The sequence below is a fragment of the Mustela erminea genome, chromosome 19 (genome assembly GCF_009829155.1).
Source record: "Mustela erminea isolate mMusErm1 chromosome 19, mMusErm1.Pri, whole genome shotgun sequence".
In the NCBI taxonomy this organism is placed as follows: domain Eukaryota; kingdom Metazoa; phylum Chordata; class Mammalia; order Carnivora; family Mustelidae; genus Mustela; species Mustela erminea.
This window is the reverse complement of record NC_045632.1, coordinates 16,741,644-16,766,701: the sequence shown is the minus strand read 5'-3', so window position 1 is coordinate 16,766,701 and position 25,058 is coordinate 16,741,644. Positions and strand designations below refer to the sequence as shown.

At 44.2% G+C, this 25,058-nt stretch overlaps 1 protein-coding gene and 1 non-coding gene across 3 annotated transcripts in view; both read right to left on the bottom strand.

Moving 5' to 3' along the window:
* The window catches only part of ZNF875 (zinc finger protein 875), a 33,440-nt gene extending 26,427 nt beyond the window's left edge, over window positions 1-7,013 (bottom strand). For both annotated transcript variants that reach the window (XM_032325599.1, XM_032325600.1), the window contains exons 1-2: window positions 6,894-7,013; window positions 6,410-6,498 (exon numbers count right to left, since the gene is read on the bottom strand). In XM_032325599.1, the coding sequence (XP_032181490.1) occupies window positions 6,410-6,442 (33 nt within the window). In that variant the 5' untranslated portion in view covers window positions 6,443-6,498; window positions 6,894-7,013. The remainder of the gene's footprint in view (window positions 1-6,409; window positions 6,499-6,893) is intronic.
* Window positions 7,014-24,521: 17,508 nt separating this feature from the next.
* On the bottom strand, window positions 24,522-24,630 carry LOC116580352. Its single transcript, XR_004281609.1, has one exon. It is a non-coding gene; the product is annotated as a U6 spliceosomal RNA (small nuclear RNA).
* Window positions 24,631-25,058: the final 428 nt, after the last annotated feature.

Sequence of the window (25,058 nt, the reverse complement as noted above, 5' to 3'; positions counted from 1 at the left end):
CTGCTGGATCCTAGCAGAAGACGTCTACATTTTTAAGATGGGGTAATGCAGAGCCAGTACTTTTCCTAATGCTCATAAACGTGGGCACAAATGACCCAACAGAGGCAGCCAAGTTCAGTGCATTGGCCTTGAGTGCAGTCCCTAAACCTACAGCACCAGCATCTCTTAGGAACTTGTTAGAAATACAAATTCTCAGGCCCCATCTCAGAAACACTGAATCAGAATTCTAGCATGTGGGGCCCAGAAACCTGTTTTAACAAGGCTTCTCGGTGATTCTGATCCGAGAAAAGTCTGATCTTAGAAAAGTCTAAGAAATACTATGGCTAAAAGCACACTCTGGAGACAGACTGTGTTCAAATGACAGCCCTCCTTCTCCCACAACTTGGAACCAATAACTTGACATTTCTGTCTCAATTTTCTAAAAATGGGTATTAAAATATGACTTTCCTTTTAGGATTGTTATGCAACTTAAAGTTGCCAATAATAAACATCTTACAACTGTGAGGGGAATTAGTGTGATGAGGCTGACACCATGAACAGCGTAGAGTGGAGGAATGAAAGAATCCCAGTCCTTGATAAGCTTATGCAGGATGAGGACCAACCCCAAAGTGTGTCCTGGCTCAGGACTTTCTCTCAGGTGGGCTCAGTTATTGTTTAGAACAGCCCAAGTGGGGTTTCCTGTTGTTTGCAGCCAAAAGGTATAACATCCTATCTTGTAGCAATGGCCACCTTCACCCCCCCCACATCCCCCCCCACCGCCCAGTGAATCATGCCTCTCTTGTTCTACCCTTTAGGCATTCTCCTCCTATACTAACACTAGGCTTGGCCATGGGACATGCTTTAGCCAACTGGACATTGGCCACCATGATGCAAGCAGAGGTTTGGAAGGCATTTGGGTTTGGGGTTGGCCTTGTTTCTTTCTGTGCAGTCAACTTTGAGGCCAACATGTAAGTAAATGGAACTTGTCTGCTGATGAGGCCACAGAAAACCAAGGCCTGACGTACCTCAGCAGAAGACCAGCCTGTCAACCACGAGCTGTATAAGGCCATCCTGCTCCAGCTGAGCAGCCCACTGACAACAGTAAGAAGTAAGCCCAGGTAAACCGAAGGAAGAACCACTCTGCTGTGCCGAGCCTAACTGCTGACCCACAGAATTACCCACAGAAGAAAGAAATGAAATGTCAACACAATTACAAAAAACATGTGACATTAGTTATGGGAACAGGAACAGCATAGGTTATGTGCACAATTGGGAAAAGTAGTAAACAAATTGTTAGTGGAGGCTGGAAAAGTGGTTAAGGAAACCACTAGGGCAGCCTGAGAAAGGCCATGCCTTTTAGGTACTAGCAACACTGTTACCTGTGCTCACTTGGAAAATACCTAATGATTTCCAGATCTGGCTAATGAGATCTCCAGGAACCCCCTTAAAGGCTTCAGCTGGATGCCTCTAGCTACATATGAGAACTTATAGAAAGAGCAGAGTTGAAGAAGCAACTGAGTAGTTTGTAAGCATAATTCAGGGGGAATACAGACATGGAAAAAAACAAGAACCAAAGTACCTTAAGCAACTAGCTTGTTACTGTCACGTACAGACAGCCATCCCGCCCCAGCCAAACCGCCAGTGGACTGCAGCGACACGAGCAAGCCCCAGTGAAGCCTGCCAAACACCCTTCTGTGCCCAGCTCAAAACACTGACCATCAAATTGTGTGCTAATGAATTATTTTAAGTCAGTAAGGCTTGGGGTAGTTTGTTATGCAGCAAGGGCTAACTGATACACTGGTAAAGAAATGTCATGGTAGATGAAAAATACTTTATAACCAATATCATCCTTGACTTGCTGTGATGCTCGTGCTGTCAGATACTTCTTAGATTTAGGGGTGTCTGGGTGGCTCAGTTGGTTAAGCCTCTGCCTTCAGCTCAGGTCATGATCCCAGGGTCCTGGGACTGAGTCCCAAATCGAGACCTCTACTCAGTGGGGAGCCTCCTTCTTCCTCTGTCTGCTCTGCTTTCTGTTCCCCCTGCTTGGGCTCACACGCTCTCTCTCTCTCTCTCTCTGACAAATAAATAAAAATCTTAAAAAAAAAAAAAGAAACTCCTTAGATTTGGCAAGTATTAGATTCAGTCCTTCCATCTTTCTCTTACTCCTGGGCCTGAAATCATTACATGAAAAAGAGGATAGATTCCTCTGAACAACTCAGTTATTTGTCTTCCTTTCTCCAGCCAAGCTCCTAAAAAATGACTTAATCTAAGTTAAAGGTGTAATAAGCACATTTTCGAATTAATAACCAGAACATGATGTCAGAAACAGCACAACACATTTGAAATGAGGAGTGTCCTAGGGTGCCTGGGTGGCACAGTTGGTTAACCATCCAACTCTTGATTTCAGCTCAGGCCATGATCTCAGGGTCATGAGACTGAGCCCTTAGTACAGTTCCACACTCAGTGGGGAGTCTGCTTAAAGATTCTCTCCCTCTGCCCCTCCCCCTGCTCTCTTTCTCTCTCTCAAATAAATAAATGTGATATGAGGCGTGTTCTGAGTACCTAAGACACTGTTGTGAGCCACTGAAGAAGGGCTTCTGAACAGAAAAGTAATGTCCCTGTAATGTTTGGGGTAAAAGAGAAAGACAGAAACATGCAGTGGGAGCAAAGGACCATATCAACACGTAGAAACCAACCAGGACACTCTTGTAAACATTCACGTGAGAAAAGAAAAAGATCTGTGCTGGCAGGTCTACCCTGAGGATGCACAACTGCACAGCATAGCAATAAAAATGAAACGAAAACCCTGTAAAACATAAAGCAGACATCATGATGGGAAAAGGGGGCCTCAAAAACAGAAGAAATAATCAAAAGGATCAAATGTTTTAGAACAGGCAGAGTTCCAAAGCTCCAACTGGGTGAGTCCCAATTGCTTTGAAACTCACCTTATCATATTTTTGCTGTGAGAATAAATACAAATCTATAAAAGAATTTCACAAGCAAAATCGATCATAGAAGCAAAATTTACATTAATTAAAACATTGGGAATAAGTTAAATAAATAAATAAATTGGAAGGGACCCTCTTGTACCACTGGTGGGAATGCAAGCTGGTACAACCACCGTGGAAGATAGTATGAAGGTTCCTTGAAAAGTTAAAAATAAGGGCACCTGGGCGGCTCAGTCAGCTAAGAGTCTGCTTTCAACTCAGGTCATGATCCCAGAGTCCTGGGATCAAGCCCCACACTGGTCTCCCCACTCAGTGGGGAGTCTGCTTCTCCCACTGCCTCTCCCCCTACTCGTGTTCCCTCTCTATCATATTAAAAAAAAAAAGTTAAAAAAATAGAATTACCCTATGATCCAGTAATCACACTACTGGGTATTTAGCTGAAAATACAAAAAAAAAAAAAAAATTCAAAGGGATACATACACCCCTATGTTTATAGTAGCATTATTTACAATAGCCAAATTATGGAAGCAGCCCAAGTGTCCATCAATAGATGAATGGATAAAGAAGATGTGATATATATATATATATATATTAATATATATATAATATAAAATATCACTGAGCCATAAAAAAGAATGAAAAGTTGCCATATGCAACATGGATGGAGCTAGAGGGTATAATGCTAAGCAAAATAGTCAGAGAGAAACAAATACCATTTGATTTCACTCATATGTGGAATTTAAGAAACAAAATAAACAAGCAGAGGAAAAAAGAGAGAGAGAAACCAAGAAATAGAATCTTAATCATTGAGAACAAACTGATGGATACTAGAGGGGAGATAGAGGGGAGGCAGTGGGAGGAGTGAAATAGGTGATGGAAATTAAGGAGGGCATTTGTGATGAGCACTGGGTGATGTATGGAAGTGCTGAATCTCTATATTATACACCTGAGATTAATGTAACACTGTAGGTTAACTATAAGGCAATTAAAAAATAATGATAAAAACGATCCCCCAAACTGGAAAATAATGGATGGGTTCATCCACTTGATGCACTACATTATAAAAAATCACTTCCAGTGGTTTAAGTATTGGCTGTTCCTCCACCGATAAAATATGGGTCTGGGTAGAGAGCTGACACCAGCTTTATTTTTTTTTATTTTAAAAAATATTTAATTTATGTATTTATTTGAGAGAGACAGAGATAGCAACAGAGATTGTGAGAGAGAACATGTGCAGAGGGGAGAGGGAGAAGCAGGCTCCCCAGCTGAGGAGGGAGCCTGACTTGGGACCCGATCCCAGGACCCCAGGATCATGACCTGAGCTGAAAGCAGACATTTAACGGACTGAGCCACCCAGGTGCCGCTGGCACTAGCTTTAATATACTGATTTTATCATTAAGGTCTGTCAAAATGTGTTTGTGTGTGTGTGTGTGTGTGTGTGTGTGTAAAATGAAACCAAACCCCAATGGTAACAGAATCCCAAAATAAAATGGAAGGCCCACAAGTGTACAGGCTGTACCTTTACACATTACTGACTGTCGTCCATCAAGTATTCTGCACACAGTAGACAGCAAATTTGTTCAATGGAATCAGTGAAAAAATGCTAAGGATTAGTAACATCATGTGCCTGCCAGCCCATCTCATTTGTTGCAAACTCCAATTTATTCTCTCAGGCAAAGGTCCTTGCCAGTGACCTAATACCCTACTGTGTATCTGTCTAAATTGCTTTGTATAACTCAGATGTCATCCATATCAGAGTACCTAGACAGTCTACTCAAATCCTCTGAAATATGTAGTTAATTAATATGCCCTAAATAACATATCAATACAAACAACAGAAACTTCTTTGCTACTTAAGTCCTTCAAATTTATTTAAGGCTGTGGTTCCTCTATGCACTCAACATTTTGTATGTGTCAGGTACTCCTCTAGGCACAAGAAGTTTCATCTTAAACAACTTATCCATTCAAATGCTTGTACCCTTGATCAATTCTCCCAATTTTATTTTTTTTAAGTATTAGGGGCAGGAAAAAAATCAACTCACACAAATGCCTGACTTTTCCCAGGAAATCAGAATGCTTTCCCATTAACATTATGAGTAGTGAAGAAAATACACACAAAATATTCAATGTTACCTTAGGAAATTCCCTGAATTAGATTTATTATTAATTCTTGGCACTAACACTTTCAAATGAATGAAATACAAATGAGAAACACAGAACTCTCCAAGTTGTTTTGATAACATCCAGGCGATTGTAAATCTTTACCACAAAGGACCAGGATTAAGAATAAATCAAGATCACAGAGAAAAAAAAAAAAGAATAAATTGAGGTCTCATTTTCTGTTTAAACTTTTTTTTTTTCATAAGGATAGTCAAGGAAGATCTGAAATAACCAAGTTAATGCATATCAAAACTGAGAGTAAGCCACCTGGCAACTTTGCTGGTGCTCAATAAATGTTAATCACATTCAGTTAAGTCCAGGTCATCATAGCCACCATTCACAGGGGTTAGAAAGTTTCCCCTTAAGTTCCTATATATCCATGTCATTGATTTCCTTATGACAAATTCTTTCCCCAAATCCTTCAAAACCTAGCTTATTCAAAGACAAAATCTATATTCCTCAGTCTGGTACTCAACCTAGCCACCGAGACTAAGAGGTGGAAAATGAAAATCCTTCAGGGGCGAGGTAGGTAATATAAATGAGGGAGGCAGGCCAAATGTTAGCTGGTCAGTGGTTTCAATCTCAGTTTGGAAGATATTGTGGAAAGTGCACAAGTAAACTCTGCAGGACCTGTCCAAATGAAGACACTGTTCAGTGTGAATTCCCTGACACCACAGTGCAATTTGTTTTCAGAGAGGCAGGCAATCCAGAATTTTTGGTGAAATCTCCCATTGCCAGATGTGGAAAACGCTCTCAATAAAACATTCAGCTCAGACCATCAAGCTCTCCTCTGTTCCACGTGTCTGTATCTTCACCAGCACATAGTTAAAAATCAACCTTAAATAACCCCATTAGTTACTACAATCTTCCCACACTGTAGCAAGGGCAGTGTGGCCAGCCTCAGGCTAACCATACTTCCTTCTCTCCTTTCTGCTCTGCCAACTCTCCAACTTAACAAACCCTCAGGGGCCGTTCAGACAGCCCTACTTCTTGCAGAAGCCCTCCCTAACCACTTCAGGTCATAAGCATCTCTGCTGGCCCTGTCTTGCACCCCTACCACTGGACAGTCAAGCTTGGATGTTCCTGTATTTTTATTTAAACTGTTCCGTGTGTTGTTTACAACTGACCACATCGCCGATGACTGAGATATGGATGGAGCGGAAAGGAACGCTGATGGGAGGACTCCCATGTAAGATGAGCCACCCCTCCTCCAGGAACAGGCGGGAACTTTGCCCAATATCAACAAGACAGCCTGCAGTGCAAGAAAAAGTAACAGATGCATCCTGTTGGCAGCCAACATGGAATTTGATGAAAATTCTCACCTCTTTTTTTGCTTTCAGGAGCCCCGTGGCCATTTTCCTGGTCTCCTGAATGCTCTCCCTGGAGAAGGGCAAAGTCTCAGAAGATAGATCTGGGGATATGAAGAGAAACGAGAGCGTTCCTAGATGGAAAAGCCCCTCCCCTGGAGTGAAGGCGGGTATGTGCCGGAGTTCCACACCTAGGGGTTCAGTGTCACAGAAATCACCAGCACAATGCAATTCCCATCCAGAGCCCTGGGAAAGGGGTTCAGAGTGACAGAGCACCCTCAAGTACAGCCCAAGCTCTGGCCAGGGAATGAAGCCCATGTCCCCCAGCAGAGGAATAAGGGTCTGTCTCTAACTCTATGGGCTGGAATGAAAAGATACTGGTCTGGAGGTGCCTACGGAAGAGCGCCCGAGTTCAGGGGCAACCTGTGTCCTCACGAGTAAAACAGGGACAAGCAGAAGGACGTGCTGACTGACAAGGCAATGACTATAGGGCACTCACAGAACGCGAGGCGCACGTTGCCGATCTTGAGGCTGACGCTCGGTAACTAAGTAAGCGCAGAACTGGGAGAACTACCCGAAGACAGAGGCTTCCCAAGCCGCCAACTAAAGAGTGGGCGGGACCCACCAACCGGAAGCGCTCCTGCCACGTCAACGCCACAGCTAGGAGAGCGCGTCGGACAGCGGAAGTGGCCGCGCGGGCCCCTGGAAAGTGTAGTCTTTGGGATGGAGAGGTTGTGGTGGCAGGGTGACTCTGACATCTGCACGTCTCATACAACGAAGTTTAGGAGCTCACTGTTAAGATGCCCAAACCGCAAGGTGTGCATGTTTTTCCTCCGAGGGCCAGTGAGATCTCGCGGACCACGAGAGTCGCAGAAATCCCCGAGGATTCTAGAAAATGTGGTCCTGGCGCCCCACCGGTGTTACGGAGGCGGATGGGACAGACTGCGCGCTGACCTTCAGCAGCGTGGCTGAGCTAGGGGGTAACCCATGTCAAGGCTCCGCCCTGTGTGCCCTTCCAGGAGCAGAAACCAGGGTCCAGATTGGAGCGGGTGGGCGCGGCTCAGGGCAAAGCTTTGGGGGGACGAAGCCGTGGAGTGATGCTCTGCTGGGACTCCGGGATAGGAGCGACACCGGCCTTGGTGCGGCAATCCGCACAGGGAACGCCAAGGCTATTTTCTAGGAGAGCGGGATTGGCTTGGGCTAACTCCTTGCATAGCGGTGGATGGCTCTGGTCCTGTATCTCAGAGATATTTGTGGGTGGGGAAGGAGGACTGAGGCCAAGAGCAAACGGCCCCCTAGTGATAGAAGTAGTAGTGTGATGAGAAACTGTGACTTGATCCAGAAATCCCTGGGTGGTGGTGGTGGTGGTTGTTGTTGTTTTTATTAGAAGCCACGTGACAGGTGCCACTTAGAGGAAACTTACCAGGGTTGTGGTTGGGAGGTGGGGGCATCGGTATGAAGAGGAAACAGAACACGACAGTTTCGTTCACCATGAATTTTTTTTTTGCATTAATTTTTATTTTCAAAGACACTACCTCAAAATGCTTATCTTGATTACTGAGTTTTTCTGGTGCCCCCTCATATTTTGCCCTCAAAGTCCCAGCTGTAGGGAAATGCATGAATAGATCTGACATTATATGAACCTCATTGACACTTATTGGCCTGTAGTCTTGATAGGAAGTGAGGGCCTGGCTTCTGGCATTAAGTAGCCAGAAACAGGGCTTTGGGAGCTTATCCAGAATTGTTGCATTGTGAGTTATCCTTTCTTTCCTGACTTCCTTAATATCCACAATTCCCTGATATCTGAACCTCCCAAACCACACCCACAAAGCACCTCCCAGACCTATCATGATGTTGCAAATATTCAAAGACTACTCTTGAATCTTCACATCCCACTCCAGAATCTCTTCCAATATCCCTTTACTTGGAAAAGTTAAAAAAAAAAAAGTTTGCGTGTTAGTATCTGCCTACCCCAATAGGATGATGTTCAGGAAGGATCAGCCTTGTGCCCTATTCCAATCCTGGTGGCACAGCTCCCAGAGGGTTTTATATCCATGAATATGGAATGCTTGTTGACAGAACTCAATAAGAACCAAAATCAGGCACGGGGCTGTGAAGAGGAAACATGAAATGGAAGAACTGAGAGTGTTAGAGAAGGGATTGAGGTGCAGGGAGTGGGAGGTGGTGGGAGGTGGGATCCTGAGATAATCCAGATCCCTGCATGTAGACATGTGTGTACACAGTGAAGAGAGAGCCAGGCTGATAGGTTACCTTAAAAAGGCAAACATAATACAACAGCAGGTCAGGTGATGATGTGACTCTACGAACTTACTCCCCTTTCTTTCCTTCGGAGAAGGAAAGGGGACTGGAAGTTCAATCAGTCACTAGTGGCCAATGACTTAATCATGCCTGTGTAATGAAGCGTCCATAAAAACCCCAAACAATGGGAGTTTGGAGAGCTTCCAGGTTGATGGAGATTTGGGGAAGGGGTGCACTCAGTATGAAAGTTCTGTGACCCTTCCCTGTACCTTGCCCTATGCATCTTTCCCATGTGGTTGTTCTTATATTATCTCTCTATAATAAACTGTAATCTAGTAAGTAAAATATTTCTCTGAATTCTGTGAGAATTTAGCCTGAAAGTGATCTATGACCTAGAAATTAAGGCCGAAAACAAAGGAGTAGTAATCACCTTTCAGGTCAGAAAACTAACATTAAAGTAGGATATGAAAGAGGGAAGAAATAATCAGATGAGTGTGGAGGTGGAGCATTTATGGGGATGCAGGAGGCAGGGAGGAGGGCAGTTTGTGCACAGAATCATTACAGAGAGACGGTCTTTTGGGAGGTGTGCACACAAGGATCATGGCTAGATTGGAATATGACAGATACCCCTGAAAGGTATATTCAGGGGTTGGCATTGAATAAAAAGTGGAGTCAAGTGGAGAGCCTTTCCCATCCTGCACACAGATGGGGGGAGAGCATGGATATAATCAGCAGGTGATGGGCAAATGGGGAGCAGACAAATGGGGAGTGACAGCAAATAGTCCCTCAAGAGGGAGATGGGGGAATTAAGCACAATCCTGTCACACACACACACACACACACACACACACACACACGTGCACACAGAAAGAGAGAGAGAGAAGGAGGGAGGGAGAGAGAGAGAGGAAGGGGGCGATGCCTAGGTGGCTCAGTCATTAAGTGTCTGCCTTCAGCTCGGGTCATGATCCCAAGATTCTGGGGCTCTCTGCTCAGCTGGAAGCTTGCTTCTCCCTCTCCCACTCCCCCTACTTGTGCTCCCTCTCTCACTGTCTCTCTGTCAAATAAATAAATCTTTAAAAAATAAGCGAAGGTAATACAGAAAGAAAGGAGGGAGGAAGGGAGGAAGGGGAAAAAAAAAAAGAAAAAGAAAGACACGTAACCCTTAAATCTACTAAAGTGGAAACTCAGGTTCAAGGGTAAGAAATGGGGGCACACACCTCTGCTATGTCACCTGCAGCCACAGGGTGGCAGGCAACACCTTCTGTTCCTAAAGAGTTAGCCCGAGAAGGCAGTCCCGCTGCAGAGGTCAGGAAAAGCAAGGGCCTCCCAAAGGGACCTACTGGTCCCACAGTGAAACTCCAGCAGGCAGGAGGTTCCATAGTGAGAGAAAAAAACACAAAGTAAACATAATACTTATATACCTTTATAATAAACTATTTATATACATTCAAGTAGAGATGGATACAGTGACAGAAAATAAGGTAGAGAAATCATGGGAACAGCAAGTAATCACAGAGACAGAAAATAAAGTAGAGGAATCACGGAGAGTCGTAGTAATGGATAAGTAAATGATAATGTAAGGGGAGTGGACCCACACATGTAGACTGTATCGTGACTGCCAGATGTCGCTCTCGACCCGCAAGAACGACCCGCAGACGAGGTTGAGTGGCAAACTTCTTTATTGTCAGTCTTCTACATATCTTGATTCGGGAACCCCGCTCCTCAAATTAAGCCCCTTATTATAGTATCAGTAGTTACAAATGCCCAATCACCATATCACGCGATTCACCTAAACACCAATCAGGAGGACTACTAGTCACCTTATCCATGAGCATGTGAGATGCTCGTGAGCACCTACGTGACTCCATAGGTTTCTATTGTTCTACAGATCTTGTGCCCTTCCCAAAACTACAGGTTAATCATATACCCTCCTTGTGACTCCAGGCATTGAACGTGCGTCGTCCACGAGCGCACCCATTTTCCTTGGGTTAAACATTCACAGTCCCATTATCCTGGGCCTAGTCACCTACGTGACTGCCATCCACAAGTGCATGGCTCCCCACACCTCCCCCTTTTCTTTTATATATGGTAGGGATCGTGCCTGTCTTAGGTTGCCAATCCTCAACACACATGCTTACCCGTCATCGGGTACTCCCCCCGGATCGAGGAGCCCCTGTCTTAGGTTGCTATGGTGAGGGATCAGTCTTACCCGTCTTTGGCTACCGATCCAGCCTCGAGCCATATATTGGGGAGACACCGGCCACAAGGCCATGCCGTAGTGAGGTGTTCATATATACATATATCCAGTAAAGAAAAGACCAGAGTCACTCAGGATGCAGGGTGCTTAACATTACTAATGTCATGGGCGACAAGACTTATGCAAATTTAGGTAATGGACTTAATTTGTTTTTTCTTTTTACTTTTAGCTTGGAGTACATCTAACTGGGCACAAGTTTTCTTTTTAAACTGCGACCACATCACCAACGCTCCTCCTCCAAGGAGCATAAGGCAAAAAATAATTCCTAGAATACCTAGCAATATCCAAAATGTGTAATGTAAAATATTTCCCGGATTGAATCCTTGTAATGAATCTTTTAAGATGGCTAAGAAGCGACCTGCCATTTTTGCTGGATTTGAAATATCCAATCGTGCATGTCCAATAGTAGTAATTTCTCGCTGTAACTGTAAAAGATCCAGGCTAACATTAGTATCATGCCAAATTCCACGTAAATGGTTATACACACGATCCCATGAAACATTAGTGGCTGATAAAGGGGTTACACAAATATGTTGGTAGGCACCATGACACATAAAAGACATTTGTGCTTTTAGAGCAGAAAGTTGAGTACCTAAGTACTCCACCGCTTCCTCTAAACCATCAAGGCGTGCAAGCAGTTTTTGATTTACATCTTGTTGAATATGCAAAGCTAATGAAACATTTTGTGATAGGGCATTAACATGATCAGCAGCATGAATTGTCTGTGCCAAAGCAAAAGACGATACAGTAGCACTAGCTATTAAAGTAATTAAAGCACCTATTCCTGCAATTAACATTCCAATAAATCTACGTTTTCTAGACAGAGCATTTTCTAATTCTAAAGCAAACTGATATCCATAATTTGCATACCATGGTCCTTCCACTTCTACAGGCAACAGAAAAAACGTAGGCTGCATAACCAGAAATACATGGACAGGCATATGGGGAGTATATGAATCAACAGGTACACAATTAGAAAGTTTACAATTATTACAACTAAGCCGATATAAATTGTTTTCCTTAATCACTTGCCCTCTCCCTATCACTAATAAAAATGGTTTAGGCACACAAGCACGAAAAGTAAGAGTTCCTGGATCAGAAATAGTTTTATCGTTACTAATAGGTCCCATAGCGGCAACCAACTTCCATAAGTCCGGGTGAAACATCTCTTGTTGTGTAGTTAAAATGCTTCCTGGGATATATTGATAGTGATAAGATTTCTGTGTGTTATTTTTTGACCAGTCCGTAATAGGAAAATCGATACCCGTTGGAGCAATGACCAAAGGCTTTGGCAAATAACATTCAGTCCATAATGGGTTATCTGGATTCCGGACGATGATCTCCGAACAGGGCACCCGTCCTGGCGGTCGCATGCCGATAGCAGAATTATTAATTGATGACGCTGGTGAGGGGAAAACTTCCAACAGCTGCCAAGGAAGAGCATTAGTTGCTGGGGGCCGATATCCATCAGTGCCCGCATATGTTACAAGATAACGATAAAACCAACGAGTATAAACACAACCATATTGAGGAAAATCATAAGTAAAGAATTGAAAACAAACAGGAGGCATGGAAGATGTAGCTTCCCATGTAAATTCTCGAGAGAAAGTAGCCCCTATCCCTTTATCTGCTAATCCCCCTAATAAATCAACTAAATTAGTAAACACTCTAGGCGAAGGATCATTCCAGGTAACTGGCTGAACTACTGGGGGATCAGGCAGATAGGCCCAATAGGGAACCGCTTCCCCGGGGGTTAACATCAAAGACACAAATGAGAAAAGGCAAAACATTTTAAACGGAAGGTGATGAATCTCCAGCCTCCAAGATATCCGATCTTGGTCTAGCTGCAGCAGACTCTTCCCCCTCCTCCGCTGGGGGGACCTCAGCACGGTCAGCAGCATCTTCATCATCAATAGCAGCATCCTCCACAGGTTCCACCGCAACCAGCCTGGTAAGGCGCTCTGGCACCCAGATTGGGGCAGGGGCATCCTGCGGGAAAACACAAAGAGAACCTCGGTGCCACCTAAGCACCGGGTCAGGGCCTTTCCACAACCCTGTAAGAATGTCTTTCCATTTCACCATCATCTGCTGTCTCCTATGCGGGCCCCAATGGCGCTCCGCAGCCGAGACACCATGTTTATCAACCGTGAGAAAATTTAAAATAAAAGTAACTAAATTAGTAAGATCATTAGGGGTATGGTATCCTTCCCCAATTCCCCCTTTTTGTATTTTTTGCAATGTAATCTTGAAGGTCAAGTGTGCACGTTCCACAACACCTTGTCCTTGAGGATTATACGGGATGCCCGTCACATGATGGATATTATAACAGGCTAAAAAATTAGCAAAACTGGCAGATGTATACGCAGGAGCGTTGTCAGTTTTAAGTTGTTTAGGGACTCCCCAGCATGCAAAGCTCCGTAAGCAATGTGAAATAACATTTTTTGTGCTCTCTCCTCTTAAGGGGGTAGCGCTAATAATGCCAGAGCAGGTATCTACGCTAAGGTGGAGATATTTCTGCTGACCAAAAGAAGGGATATGTGTGACATCCATTTGCCACAAATGGTTAGGTAAAAGGCCTTTAGGATTCACACCATGTGACACAGAAGGCAAGAAGGTGACACAGTTATTACAGGATTTAACTATGTCACGAGCATCAGCTCGAGAAATATGAAAACGCATCCTAAGCGTTTGTGCATTAACATGCCATTTTTTATGATACTCCTTAGCATCTTCTAGAGCTGAATAAACATGGAAACGTGCTGCAGTATCAGCCAGATAATTTCCCAATGTTAGTGGTCCAGGAAGATCAGAATGGGCACGTATATGTCCAATATAAAAGGGAGCTCCGCGAGACAATATTATCTCTTGTAAGTCTAGGAGTAATGAGGAGATATCTGATTGACTAGTAGATATAATGGCAGTTTCAACAGTCCTAGTAGCTGCGACAGCATAAATGCTATCAGAAATAATATTGATAGGCTGATCTAAAAAGCGTTGCAACACGCACATAATAATTAAAAGTTCGGTACGCTGTGCAGACGTTGAAGGCACTACAACTGGCACTACATGATCATCTACCACATAGGCGCCAGTTCCTGTTTTACTGCCATCTGTAAAGATAAGTTTAGCATCAGGCAAAGGTTCTAGACGGCAAAATTTGGGCCAAATAAAGGCTGTTGTTTTAAAAAACCCAATTAAAGGATGAGAAGGATAATGATTATCAAAGGGTATGGGATAAGCAGTCAATACAACGACCCATAGGTCGTTTTCATTAGTCAACAATTGAATTTGATTTTTATCATAAGGAACTATACAAGTGTCTGGTGTTCTACCAAGAATCTGTATTCCAGCCTTAAGAACTTTAGCAGCTACCATAGCTACAGCTACAGGATAAGGAGTGATTACTCGCGGCAAATTATGTGGTAAATATGCCCAAAATAAAGGACCCCCCTGCCATAATACTCCAGTGGGAGACCCAGGAGATGGAATGACTATAGCTTGAACAGGCTTTTGCGGATCACACCGATCTGCTACAGTCAAAGTCAATCTCTTTTCAACCAATTGCAAAGCCTTAAGAGCAGTAGGAGTAAGACTCTGTGGTGAATTTAAATCCGTATCTCCTGGTAAAATATCAAATAAAGGTTTTAATTCAGCAGTTGTCACTTTAATGTAAGGACGAATCCAGTTGATATCTCCTAAAAGTTTCTGAAAATCATTTAAAGTATGCAAGCAATCTCGCCGAATCTGCGCTAACTGAGGTTTCACAGTAGTTTTAGAAAGCTGCATCCCTAAATAATTTTGTAAATCACCGGCCTGAATCTTTTCAGGGGACACACACAATCCCCAAGTTGCCAATTGTGCTTGTAAGGCTGATAAAGCCAATGGGAGAGCATCTTTATTTGGACCACATATTAAGATATCATCCATATAGTGGTAACAGAGAAGATCTGGAAATTTTTCTCGAAATGGTTCTAAGGCTTTGCTAACATACAATTGACATAAAGTGGGGCTATTTGCCATCCCTTGGGGCAATACTTTCCATTCAAATCTTTGATCAGGCTCACTATGATTTATAGCTGGCAGGGTAAATGCAAATCGTTTTGTATCTGCAGGATGTAATGGAATTGAGAAAAAACAATCTTGAATATCAATAACAATAGAAGACCAATGTTTGGGCAGAGCAGTAATTATTGGCAAACCAAGTTGGATAGGGCCCATTATCTGCATTTGCTCATTTATTTGACGTAGATCATGTAGCAAACGCCACTTTCCAGATTTCTTTTTAATGACAAAAATAGGAGTATTCCATGGTGACGTAGATTCTTGAATATGCCCTGCTTTTAATTGTTCCATAACTAATTCTTTTGCCGCTTGCAATTTTTCTTTTGTCAGCGGCCACTGAGGTACCCAACGCGGCTCTTGTTGTTTCCATGGTATACGAATTGCCTCAGTGGCCGCTAGAAAAAACCCTGGCCCCCCATGGAGGGTGGTTCAGGGCTTCCCTGCTCTTTGGCCCCTAAGCCTTGTCCCGGTTTGTAACTCATTTTCTTCATAATAGCCTGAGAAGTCTCACTGTATAATTTGGCAGTAGTTAGATGCATATTCATTTGTTCTAATACATCACGCCCCCACAGAGAGACTGGAATTGCACAAACATAAGGTTGAAAAACACCCCTATGTCCTTCTTCATCTTCCCAATCTAGTGATGCAGCACTTATATCCGGACTAGTAGCTATGCCTAGTCCTTGAAGCGTCTGATTAGCTTTTACAAGGGGCCAAGTTTTAGGCCAATCAAAAAGGTTAAGGATACTTTTATCTGCCCCCGTATCTAAAAGCCCCCCAAAATTTTTTCCTCTAATCTTTAATTTAAGCATGGGTCTCTCTTTCATGTCCATTGTTAGACAAGCCAAGGAAGAATCTGTGGAGCCAAAACCTCCTTTCCTCTCTCGATCTGAAGAGGCATACTGTTCATGACAGCTAGGGAGAATCAAAAGCTGGGCAATCCGATCTCCAGGATTTATAATGTTAATACCCTTAGGGGAAGATACTAGAATTTTTATTTCACCTTGAAAATCAGGATCAATTACACCAGGGTGTATCTGCAGCCCTCGTAAAGTAGAGGAACTCCTTCCTAACAGGAGCCCAACAGTCCCTTTTGGGGGCCCCCCACTCAAATCAGAGGGTACAGCCTGCACCCCCATTTCAGGAGTTAAGACCAATCGGGTGGTGGCACGGATGTCAAGTCCCGCGGCCCCTGCCGTGGCTCGTCTGGGTTCTGTGGGCTCTGACTCCCATGATCGGATGGTGGATAAGCCCATCGCGGCTTGACTGGAATCGACATTGCCACCCCGTACATTTGATTCGGGCCCCGGGAGGCTGAGCCCTGTTTCCCGTTTTTTGAGGCGCCCCACTTGTTGGATGTTAAAGGCTTACCATCAATATCAGTTACAGAACGGCATTCATGTGCCCAATGATTTCCTTTTTTGCAGCGTGGACAGAGGGAAGGTTTACCACCTTTCCCAAGCTGTGGGCAATCCCTTTTTATGTGACCATCTTGACCACAATGAAAACATTTTGTGCCTTGTTTCCCTCGATTTTTTCCCCGCATAGCTTGCGCAAAAGCTGCAGCCATAACCTGCCCTTGTATCACGGGGCCTGTAACACCCCTGCAAACTTTAATATAGGAAGAAAGCGGTTTGGACTGCCAAGGCCTAATGGCTTCGCGGCACCACTTATTAGCATTTTCATAAGCTAATTGCTTGACCAGGGGCATGGCTGACTCCACATCTCCAAACATCCTTCCTGCAACTTGCAAAAGTCTATCAACAAAATCAGCATAAGGTTCGTTCGGTCCTTGAACAACCTTAGAAAGCTGACCCTGTAGATCACCCACACCTCTCAATGTCTTCCATGCCCTTATGGCTGCAGTAGCGATCTGCTGTAACACAGCGAGAGGATAGTTAGCCTGTACCTGTGCTCCTAAATATGGTCCTGTACCTGTCAACATATCTATATCCCATTGAGGGTTTCCAGCGGCAGCATTTCTACGAGCAGTATCCTGGCAATTATCTTGATTCTGAACTTTCCATTCTAAATATTGCCCTCCGCTCAAAACCGCCTTAGCTAAATTAGCCCAATCTTCAGGAACCAAAAACAAGGCACCCAGCGCCTCCACAATAGCCACCGTAAAGGCGGCTTGAGGTCCATAGGCACTAACTGCCTCTTTCAGCTGCTTCACAAGCTTGAAATCTAAAGGCTGATGGTATCGCTGCCCTTGCTGATCCTCCAAAACCGGAAAAACTCCTTTATCAGGTCCCATAACTTCTCTCCAATTAGCGGCCACACAATCTGAACAATGGCACACCTTCGCACAATGAGGCTGATAAGGTGGCGGCCATTCACATGGCGGAGCTGTGGGGCACTTAGCTGCCCCTGGCACGGAAGCATCCTCAGACCGTTTCGCGCCAGGAGGCCGCGAAACCCTTTTCTTTCTTGACTTTTTAACTGATTTTACTGAAGTAGATGAACTATCAGAAGAATCCGTAGAACTGCTAGAGCTGGTTTCTGGCCCCGAAGCTTTTGTAGAACTAGCTTTCGAAGAGCCCTTCAAGGATTCCTCTTTTAATTTTTCTAGAATTTGTTCCCCTTGCTGCACCACTTGCTTCAGCCGCTCCCGAGACGATTGCAGGCAGACCTTAACAAGGGACCACACCGCCAGCGTCTCTGGAGTAACTGTTGTACTTCGCCGCAAATCCTCCCCCAGATGTTCCCATTGCGGCACATTCAAAAGCCCTTCCTCTATGAACCAAGGGGCAATTTCGCCGGCCTCTTTCAAGAAGGCACGAGCAGTCTTAGCCTTTAGTGGGGTGCCATGAGCCTTTAGCAGATCCTTTAACGGACCCTCCATTTTATAGTGGGCAAGTTCGTTTCCCATCTTTGGAAACCCTTACACCTCTGAGGAACCTTAAAAAATTGCCCACTAACAATAGTCCCCAGAGACTTCACTCCCGTCTAAAGACAGGAAATAGGCGCGCACTTTAACTCGCCACCCTAGGGCCCTTTAGGGTGAACTTCTTGCACTTACCCCAATCCTCAGCCCACGTCCAGAGTCGGGTTCCCGGGCTTCGGCACCAGATGTCGCTCTCGACCCGCAAGAACGACCCGCAGACGAGGTTGAGTGGCAAACTTCTTTATTGTCAGTCTTCTACATATCTTGATTCGGGAACCCCGCTCCTCAAATTAAGCCCCTTATTATAGTATCAGTAGTTACAAATGCCCAATCACCATATCACGCGATTCACCTAAACACCAATCAGGAGGACTACTAGTCACCTTATCCATGAGCATGTGAGATGCTCGTGAGCACCTACGTGACTCCATAGGTTTCTATTGTTCTACAGATCTTGTGCCCTTCCCAAAACTACAGGTTAATCATATACCCTCCTTGTGACTCCAGGCATTGAACGTGCGTCGTCCACGAGCGCACCCATTTTCCTTGGGTTAAACATTCACAGTCCCATTATCCTGGGCCTAGTCACCTACGTGACTGCCATCCACAAGTGCATGGCTCCCCACACTGTATATGTTCATGCAAATACTTGTATTTGTGCGCCACTCAGTAGAGATGTTTACACAAGCTGCAGTCAGGTTGTGAAGTCAACAGGAGATGAAGGAAAGACAAAGCAGTTAGAGAGTATTTAGTCAGACATAAACACAGCTCCTCACCCCCTTCTGAACACGTTACTACCCCCGCAGCAGTAGATGCCTACTCCGGCCTGGGCCACTTCTCCCACAGCCTCACAGACACGGATGTACATACCCCAGAACTCACGAGAAGCAAAAACCAGGAAGTGCAGAGGCTGTGGAAGACAGACTTCAAGGAGGAGGGATTAGAAACTCTAGGGGAGGGATTCCCAGGGGATCCAGATGGTGGCTCAAAGGCCAGGCAGTGAGCAGACATGGGCATCTGTGACTGAGTCAGCATGAACTCAAACATTGCCTGATACAAGGCTTCTCGAAAGCTGCTGCAAAAGACGCATGTGGGGGGCTTAGTAAACACAGACTGCTGGGCCTCCCCCCAAGTTTCTAATTCAGTGTCTGTATGGTACCTGAGAATCTGCATTGCTAACAAGTTTCCAGGCAACACTGATGCTGCAGGTCCAAGCCACACACTGGGCTCTACTCTAACACCAGGTCAGGGGGAGGAACGAAAGAGCAAATTGGCCGCAGAAGGGACTTGAACCTTGGGTGTAGGGGGTTTTCTGGAAACTTCTCAAACATAAAAACCTCCAAGATGCTGAAAGAACATTGACAGCATCATATCTACAAATAAAATGTACCACTGAGGCAGGTAGTGACACGCCCAACCACCAGACCCACATAGACCTTCCAAAAAACCCAGAACCCTGGCACTCTGAGAACCCCTACTTTCTACCATCCCTGGTAACTGACACCCTGTTTCCTGATAACATTCCATTATAGCACAGAAAGGAACATCACTAATATGCCCATTTTTATGGACTTTCCTAGGTAAAAATATCCACTCGAGTAGAAATTTTTCAAAATAAATGTTTATTTTTCATTTAAAAAAACACAATATTTTATATCAGTTTAATGGAAACCCTAAAACACATAGAAAAGATATTAAAAGATGTAAAAGATATAAAAATAATTATTAAAAATAGTCAACAAGCAAAGCAATAGTTAAAAGATCTTATATTCTAAAATATATATATAGTACATATGCTATTTTAAAAATCAAGGCAGAAACATAAGCATAAGGGGGCTACACACCTCTAAATTCAAGCATTCCAGTTTTCCAGTTTAACTCTAAAATTAATCTGGAGATCTGTCAAGAAAGATCTGTGAAAAAAACGGGGCAAGTGTTTAATGTAACCGATGGGACAAAGAAAATGATTATTAGTAAGTAATGCAAATAAATGCCCAACCAAGACAAAAAAGCATGGCACGTCTTATGGGGAAAGGCTAAGATGGGGGATAAAAGAAAAAAAAAAAAAACCTGTGATTCTCAAAGGAAAGTAAGACAGAAGAAATCAGGGCAGAATATTAAGACTGGAAATGAGTCTCTGTATCAGAAAAGGAATGCAACAAATGGCAAGAAAGGAAACAGAGGCAGGAGTCACAGGCTCCAGGGATGTGGAGGTCCATGAGAATAAAGGAAGCAAGAAGAGAGGTGGAGTGAGTTCATAAAATCATTCCCGAGAGCTGTGCTGTCCAATGATGCATCACATGTGGCTATTAAGCACTAGAAACACAGTCTGTCTGAATCGAGAAATGGTGTAGGGATAAAATACACTCCAGGGGCACCTGGAGAGCTCAGCCAGTTAAGTGTCTGCCTTCAGCTCAGGTCATCAGCAGGGAGCTTCTCCCTCTCCCTCTGCCTTCTGCTCCCCATGCTTGTGCTCTCTCGCTTGCTCCCTATCTGCTAAATAAATAAAATCTTAAAAAAAAAAAAATAAAAAACTATCTCCCAAGCACATACCCGCAAACTAAAGAATTTTAAAGTGTTAAGGGTCACTGTCTCAATTATCACCATGACATGAGATCAAAACCAAACCAGCAGGTGCCATATAGACCAGATGTGTCAACTGAAAATAAAGATATGCTGCGCACTGAGAAGCACTGAACTTACCCAGTGGGGCAGCGGGGCCAGGAGGTGCCACGCCTGTATCTGCGTGTGCATTTGAATGGACCAATCACACCCTCATCCCCACAGCTGTCCTTCACTGGCACTGCAGGGGTGGAGCTGGGAGGGGAATCCACATCCTGGTGATAACCACGGGGAAAGAGACACTTTGGGATTTTGCCCTGATCTCTGAGTGGTATTTTCTCTTCTCCCTCTGGGTTATATTTTCTTGGTGAAAATTGTCTACCATTTTGCCAGCCCAAACTGCAGCCCTCTCCTGTGCCTTTCTCAATGTGAATGTTGAAGACTTAGTCTTACCTCTTCAATCTCTACAAGATTTCCCCACAATTCAGACCTAAAAGAATAAAAACAAGATTTGCCTGAGGAGGTCCAGCCCCGCCCCCCTCCTTAGGGCAACTCTTAAAGAAACATCAGCCCAGTGTCTCCCCATCTCTGCTCAACAATTCTTTGTGATCCTTCCTTCAGCAACAGAAGGCAAATTCTTACCTAGGCCCACCTGCCTCCATGAACTGTAATACAGCACAGACACCCATAGGATATCAATATAATTTAACATAATACAAAGTCAGAAAGGGATGTCCATTATGAAATGTTTAAGCAATAAAGCTGCAGAGATGGGAAGGGAGGGGGAAGAGGACAGGAGTCTAGGATGGGCTGGGAAGGAGTCCAGAGAAACTCCACATCCTGGATTAGGGGGTGGGGGCAATCAGCTGAAGAGACAGGTAAGCCAAAATTCTATCTATGCAAACACACACAATTAAGATCATACCAGATCGAGTCAGGTGGGTTAGGAATGACAGACACCGGAGGAAGCAACTGCAAATGTGAAGGGGTTTCTCCATAAACCCTTAGGAGGGTAAAAGCCAGACACATCTCCAAGATGTGTTTATAGCAGTATTTCTTCAATTAACAAGACAAAGGCTGGAGTAGCAAGGAGGGATGGAGGCCAGGCCCTTCCCCTGGATCATCAATGTGAAGCTGGCAGAAAGTCACTTTGGAGGCTACCATTTTCCCCATGAGGAATCAAAGCCACAGAGAAGCTCATGGGTGGGTTCAAGGTCAGACAGGTAATAAAGATTAGATCTGAGATCTGAATGTTGGCCTCCCAGGCTTGTGCCTGATGCACAATGACTAAAAATCAATCTCAATGGTAAGTAAAAAGTATCTCTCCAAATCCCTCAGGTTATTCTTTTCTGTCAGTATTTGTTCTAAGCTGGACACCGCAGAAGAAAAGGGAGAAAAGGAAAACTCAGGAAACTAAACACACTTCTAAACCGATGCATGTCAAAGAAGAAAATGCAACATACCCAAGGATAAAATTTCATTTGGCATGGGTACCTAAGCCTGTATGAGGTCTCTCATCCAAAGCTATGAAATAAATCCTACAAAAATTAAAGATCCACTGAGTAATATTTTAAAGGATTTGGGAAGGTGGTGCTATTACCTATTACTAAAAGAATCAAACCAGGGTTATAGTTTTTAAACAAACCAAAAATCCCATAACCTCCTTAACTGGCTGTTCTTTCTACAAAAACTATGTACATCTGCCCCAAAAAGTAAGATGTTAAAGAAACTGGGGAATTATTACTAATACTGAGGTATCAAAGTCAGGAACTTAAAAGAATTCCAAAGTAACTTGTTGTGCCTTTCACAGCAATTTCTCAAAATAAATTTTATGAAGACTAAGCCAATCAAAACTAAATGGTTTCATTAATAGCATAAAATCCCCAAAGCCACTGTAACTGGCTGTCCTTATCACAGATGTTCCACTAAATAACACAGCTAATAAGAATTGGATTTTTTTTTTTTTTTGAAGGTTGGGGCGCTATGGTATCAATGCACTCTTTTTTTTTTTTTTTTTTAAGATTTTATTTATCTATTTGACAGAGATCGCAAGCAGGCAGAAAGGCAGGTGGGGGGTGGTGTGGAGCAGGCTCCCCGCTGAGCAGAGAGCCCCATGCGGGGCTCCATCGGAGGACCCTGAGATCATGACCTGAGCTGAAGGTAGAGGGTTAACCCACTGAGCCACCCAGGCGCCCCTCAATGCACTCTTAACCAGGAATTTATTCATTTGATAAACTTGAATCCATCTGCCAAGGCTTCACAAAGGGCGTCCTGCAAAAAATACACGCCAAGGGGTGCCTGGGAGGCTCAGTCGGTTAAGCATCCGCCTTCTGCTGAAGTCCTGATCTCAGGGTCCTGGGATCCAGCCCTGCCTGCAACGTGTTCCCTGCTCAGTGGGGAGTCTGCTTCTCCCTCTCTCTCTGTCCCTCTCTCTGCTTGTGCTCTCTGTCAAATAAATAAATAAAATATTAAACAGACAAACAAACAAACAAACAAAAAACCACCTGCCAGAAAATAAACGGGCATTTTACCTGGGTGGGCTGGAAAATGCCCTCTTTTCCTTTTAATATCAAGACCCTGCTAGTCGGAGGTGGGAAACCCTGCAGATCAGTCTCTGTGCAGGTTCCCACCAAGTCCAGTTGGAAAGCAGAAAGAGCTGTAGGTTTACTGCTTGAGTATAGAGCCCGAGTTGGGACCCTCGCCACCGCGACTGCCGAATTCCCAGGCACGCAGGACTGACCCAGAGGACTTCACGCCGCGCTGGCCCCCAGCATCCCACGTCCGGCGATCTCTTGCCAGCACAACGTAAAGCTCTGGAACCACGTTCAACGCCACCTGCCTGTCCAGCTTCTTCCGGCCTCGTGTTTGCCTGTGCCTTCATTTGGAGGCAGGCCTCCAGAAACAGTGGTCAATGGGAGACACAGTTAAATACACTGGACTCGGTTTGAAAGCAACACAGGGAAAGAAAGAAGAATGCAGGTATCTCAAATATAGACAGAGCTCTTAGCCAATGGATGTGCAAAGGAGGCGGGCTCACCTCTCATTGACCAATAAAAAGCGTTTGCAGCCAACACGCCTACAAAGAATAACGGGTTTCTTGAGGGATTCCTGGCAGGAACGCTTGCTCTGAGCGCCTCACCCGGACTTTCAATCTTCATCTTCTTCATCTTCATCTTCTTCTTCATCTTTTTCTTCTTCTTCTTCTGTTTTTTTTTCTTTTTCTTTTTTTTTAGAAAGAGATAGAGAGAGAGAGAGACTGGGAATTAGCAGGAGAGGGGCAGAGGTAGAGGGAGAAGCAGACTCCCCAGCTGAGCAGGGAGTTTGACGTAGGGCTCTATCCCAGGAACCCCAGGATCACAACCCGAGCCAATGCACCCAACAGACTGAGCCACTCAGGTTCGCCAGGCTGTGATGAGATGTGTCTTTTCCTCAAGGTTTTAAATTGAGAAACTTGCGGAGATGGCAGAATTGGAGCATGGTAGAAGCTTGGGGCAGGGTGGCAGGTGGAAAGGGTGGGAGATGCATCAACTAAGGCAGTATCTTTATTTTTACACCATACATTTGCCTAATCAGGTTTCCCTCTCTGTACCAGGAGCAGCTCCCTAGGGGGGTTTTGAGGAGACATTAGTTCCCAGTCTCTGCTCCCTTGGCCTGAATTGGAATTGGTTGCAGAGCTTTCAATTTCAACGTACACATTTTGGCTGGAAGGGATGGCATCATTGGACTTTTTTTTTTCTTTTTTTAAAGATTTTATTTATTTATGTGAGAGAGAGCATGAGAGGGGAGAAGGTCAGAGGAAGAAGCAGACTCCCTATGGAGCTTGGAGCCCGATGTGGGACTTGATCCTGGGACTCCAGGTTCATGACCTGAGCCAAAAGCAGTGGTCCACCAACTGAGCCACCCAGGCACCCCATCGTTGGACTTTTAAAATATTCAATTTTCACTAAATTACATTTATCGCTCTCTTTATGGATACTGAATTTTGTTTCTTACATGCAAAAGTATACTTATCCTTCAAATTTAAAAATATGCACTTCTTTATTTTCTTCTAATTCTGTAATAGTTTCTGATTTTTACATTTCCTTTGCAGTTGATTTTTGGGGTATGGTGTAAGGTACAGATGAATTTCCATGTCATCCTTATGCAATGGCCATGCTAACCTTCTCTATATCATCCCAATTTTAGTATATGTGCTGCAGAAGGGAGCATGGTGTGAGGTAGAGATGTAACCATTCCCCCCACCATGGATAAACAGCTGTCCACACACCATTTTTTTTTTTAACAGAACAACCATTCTTTCCATCTCTCTTTTATGTTTGTGTTACTGTCCCAAAACCATGCTGAAGCTTTATGGGATCTGATAAGTCAAATCCTTCCATTATATAATTATCTTCCAATTTTTTTCTGGCTCTTCAGGACCCTTTTGTCTTCCAACTGAGAATTAGAATGAGCTAGTCAATTATTTTTTTTATTTTTTATTTATTTTTTTTTTAGATTTTATTTATTTATTTGACAGAGATCACAGGTAGGCAGAGAGGCAGGCAGAGAGAGAGGAGGAAGCAGGCTCCCTGAGGAGCAGAGAGCCCGATATGGGGCTCAATCCCAGGACCCTGGGATCAGGACCTGAGCCGAAGGCA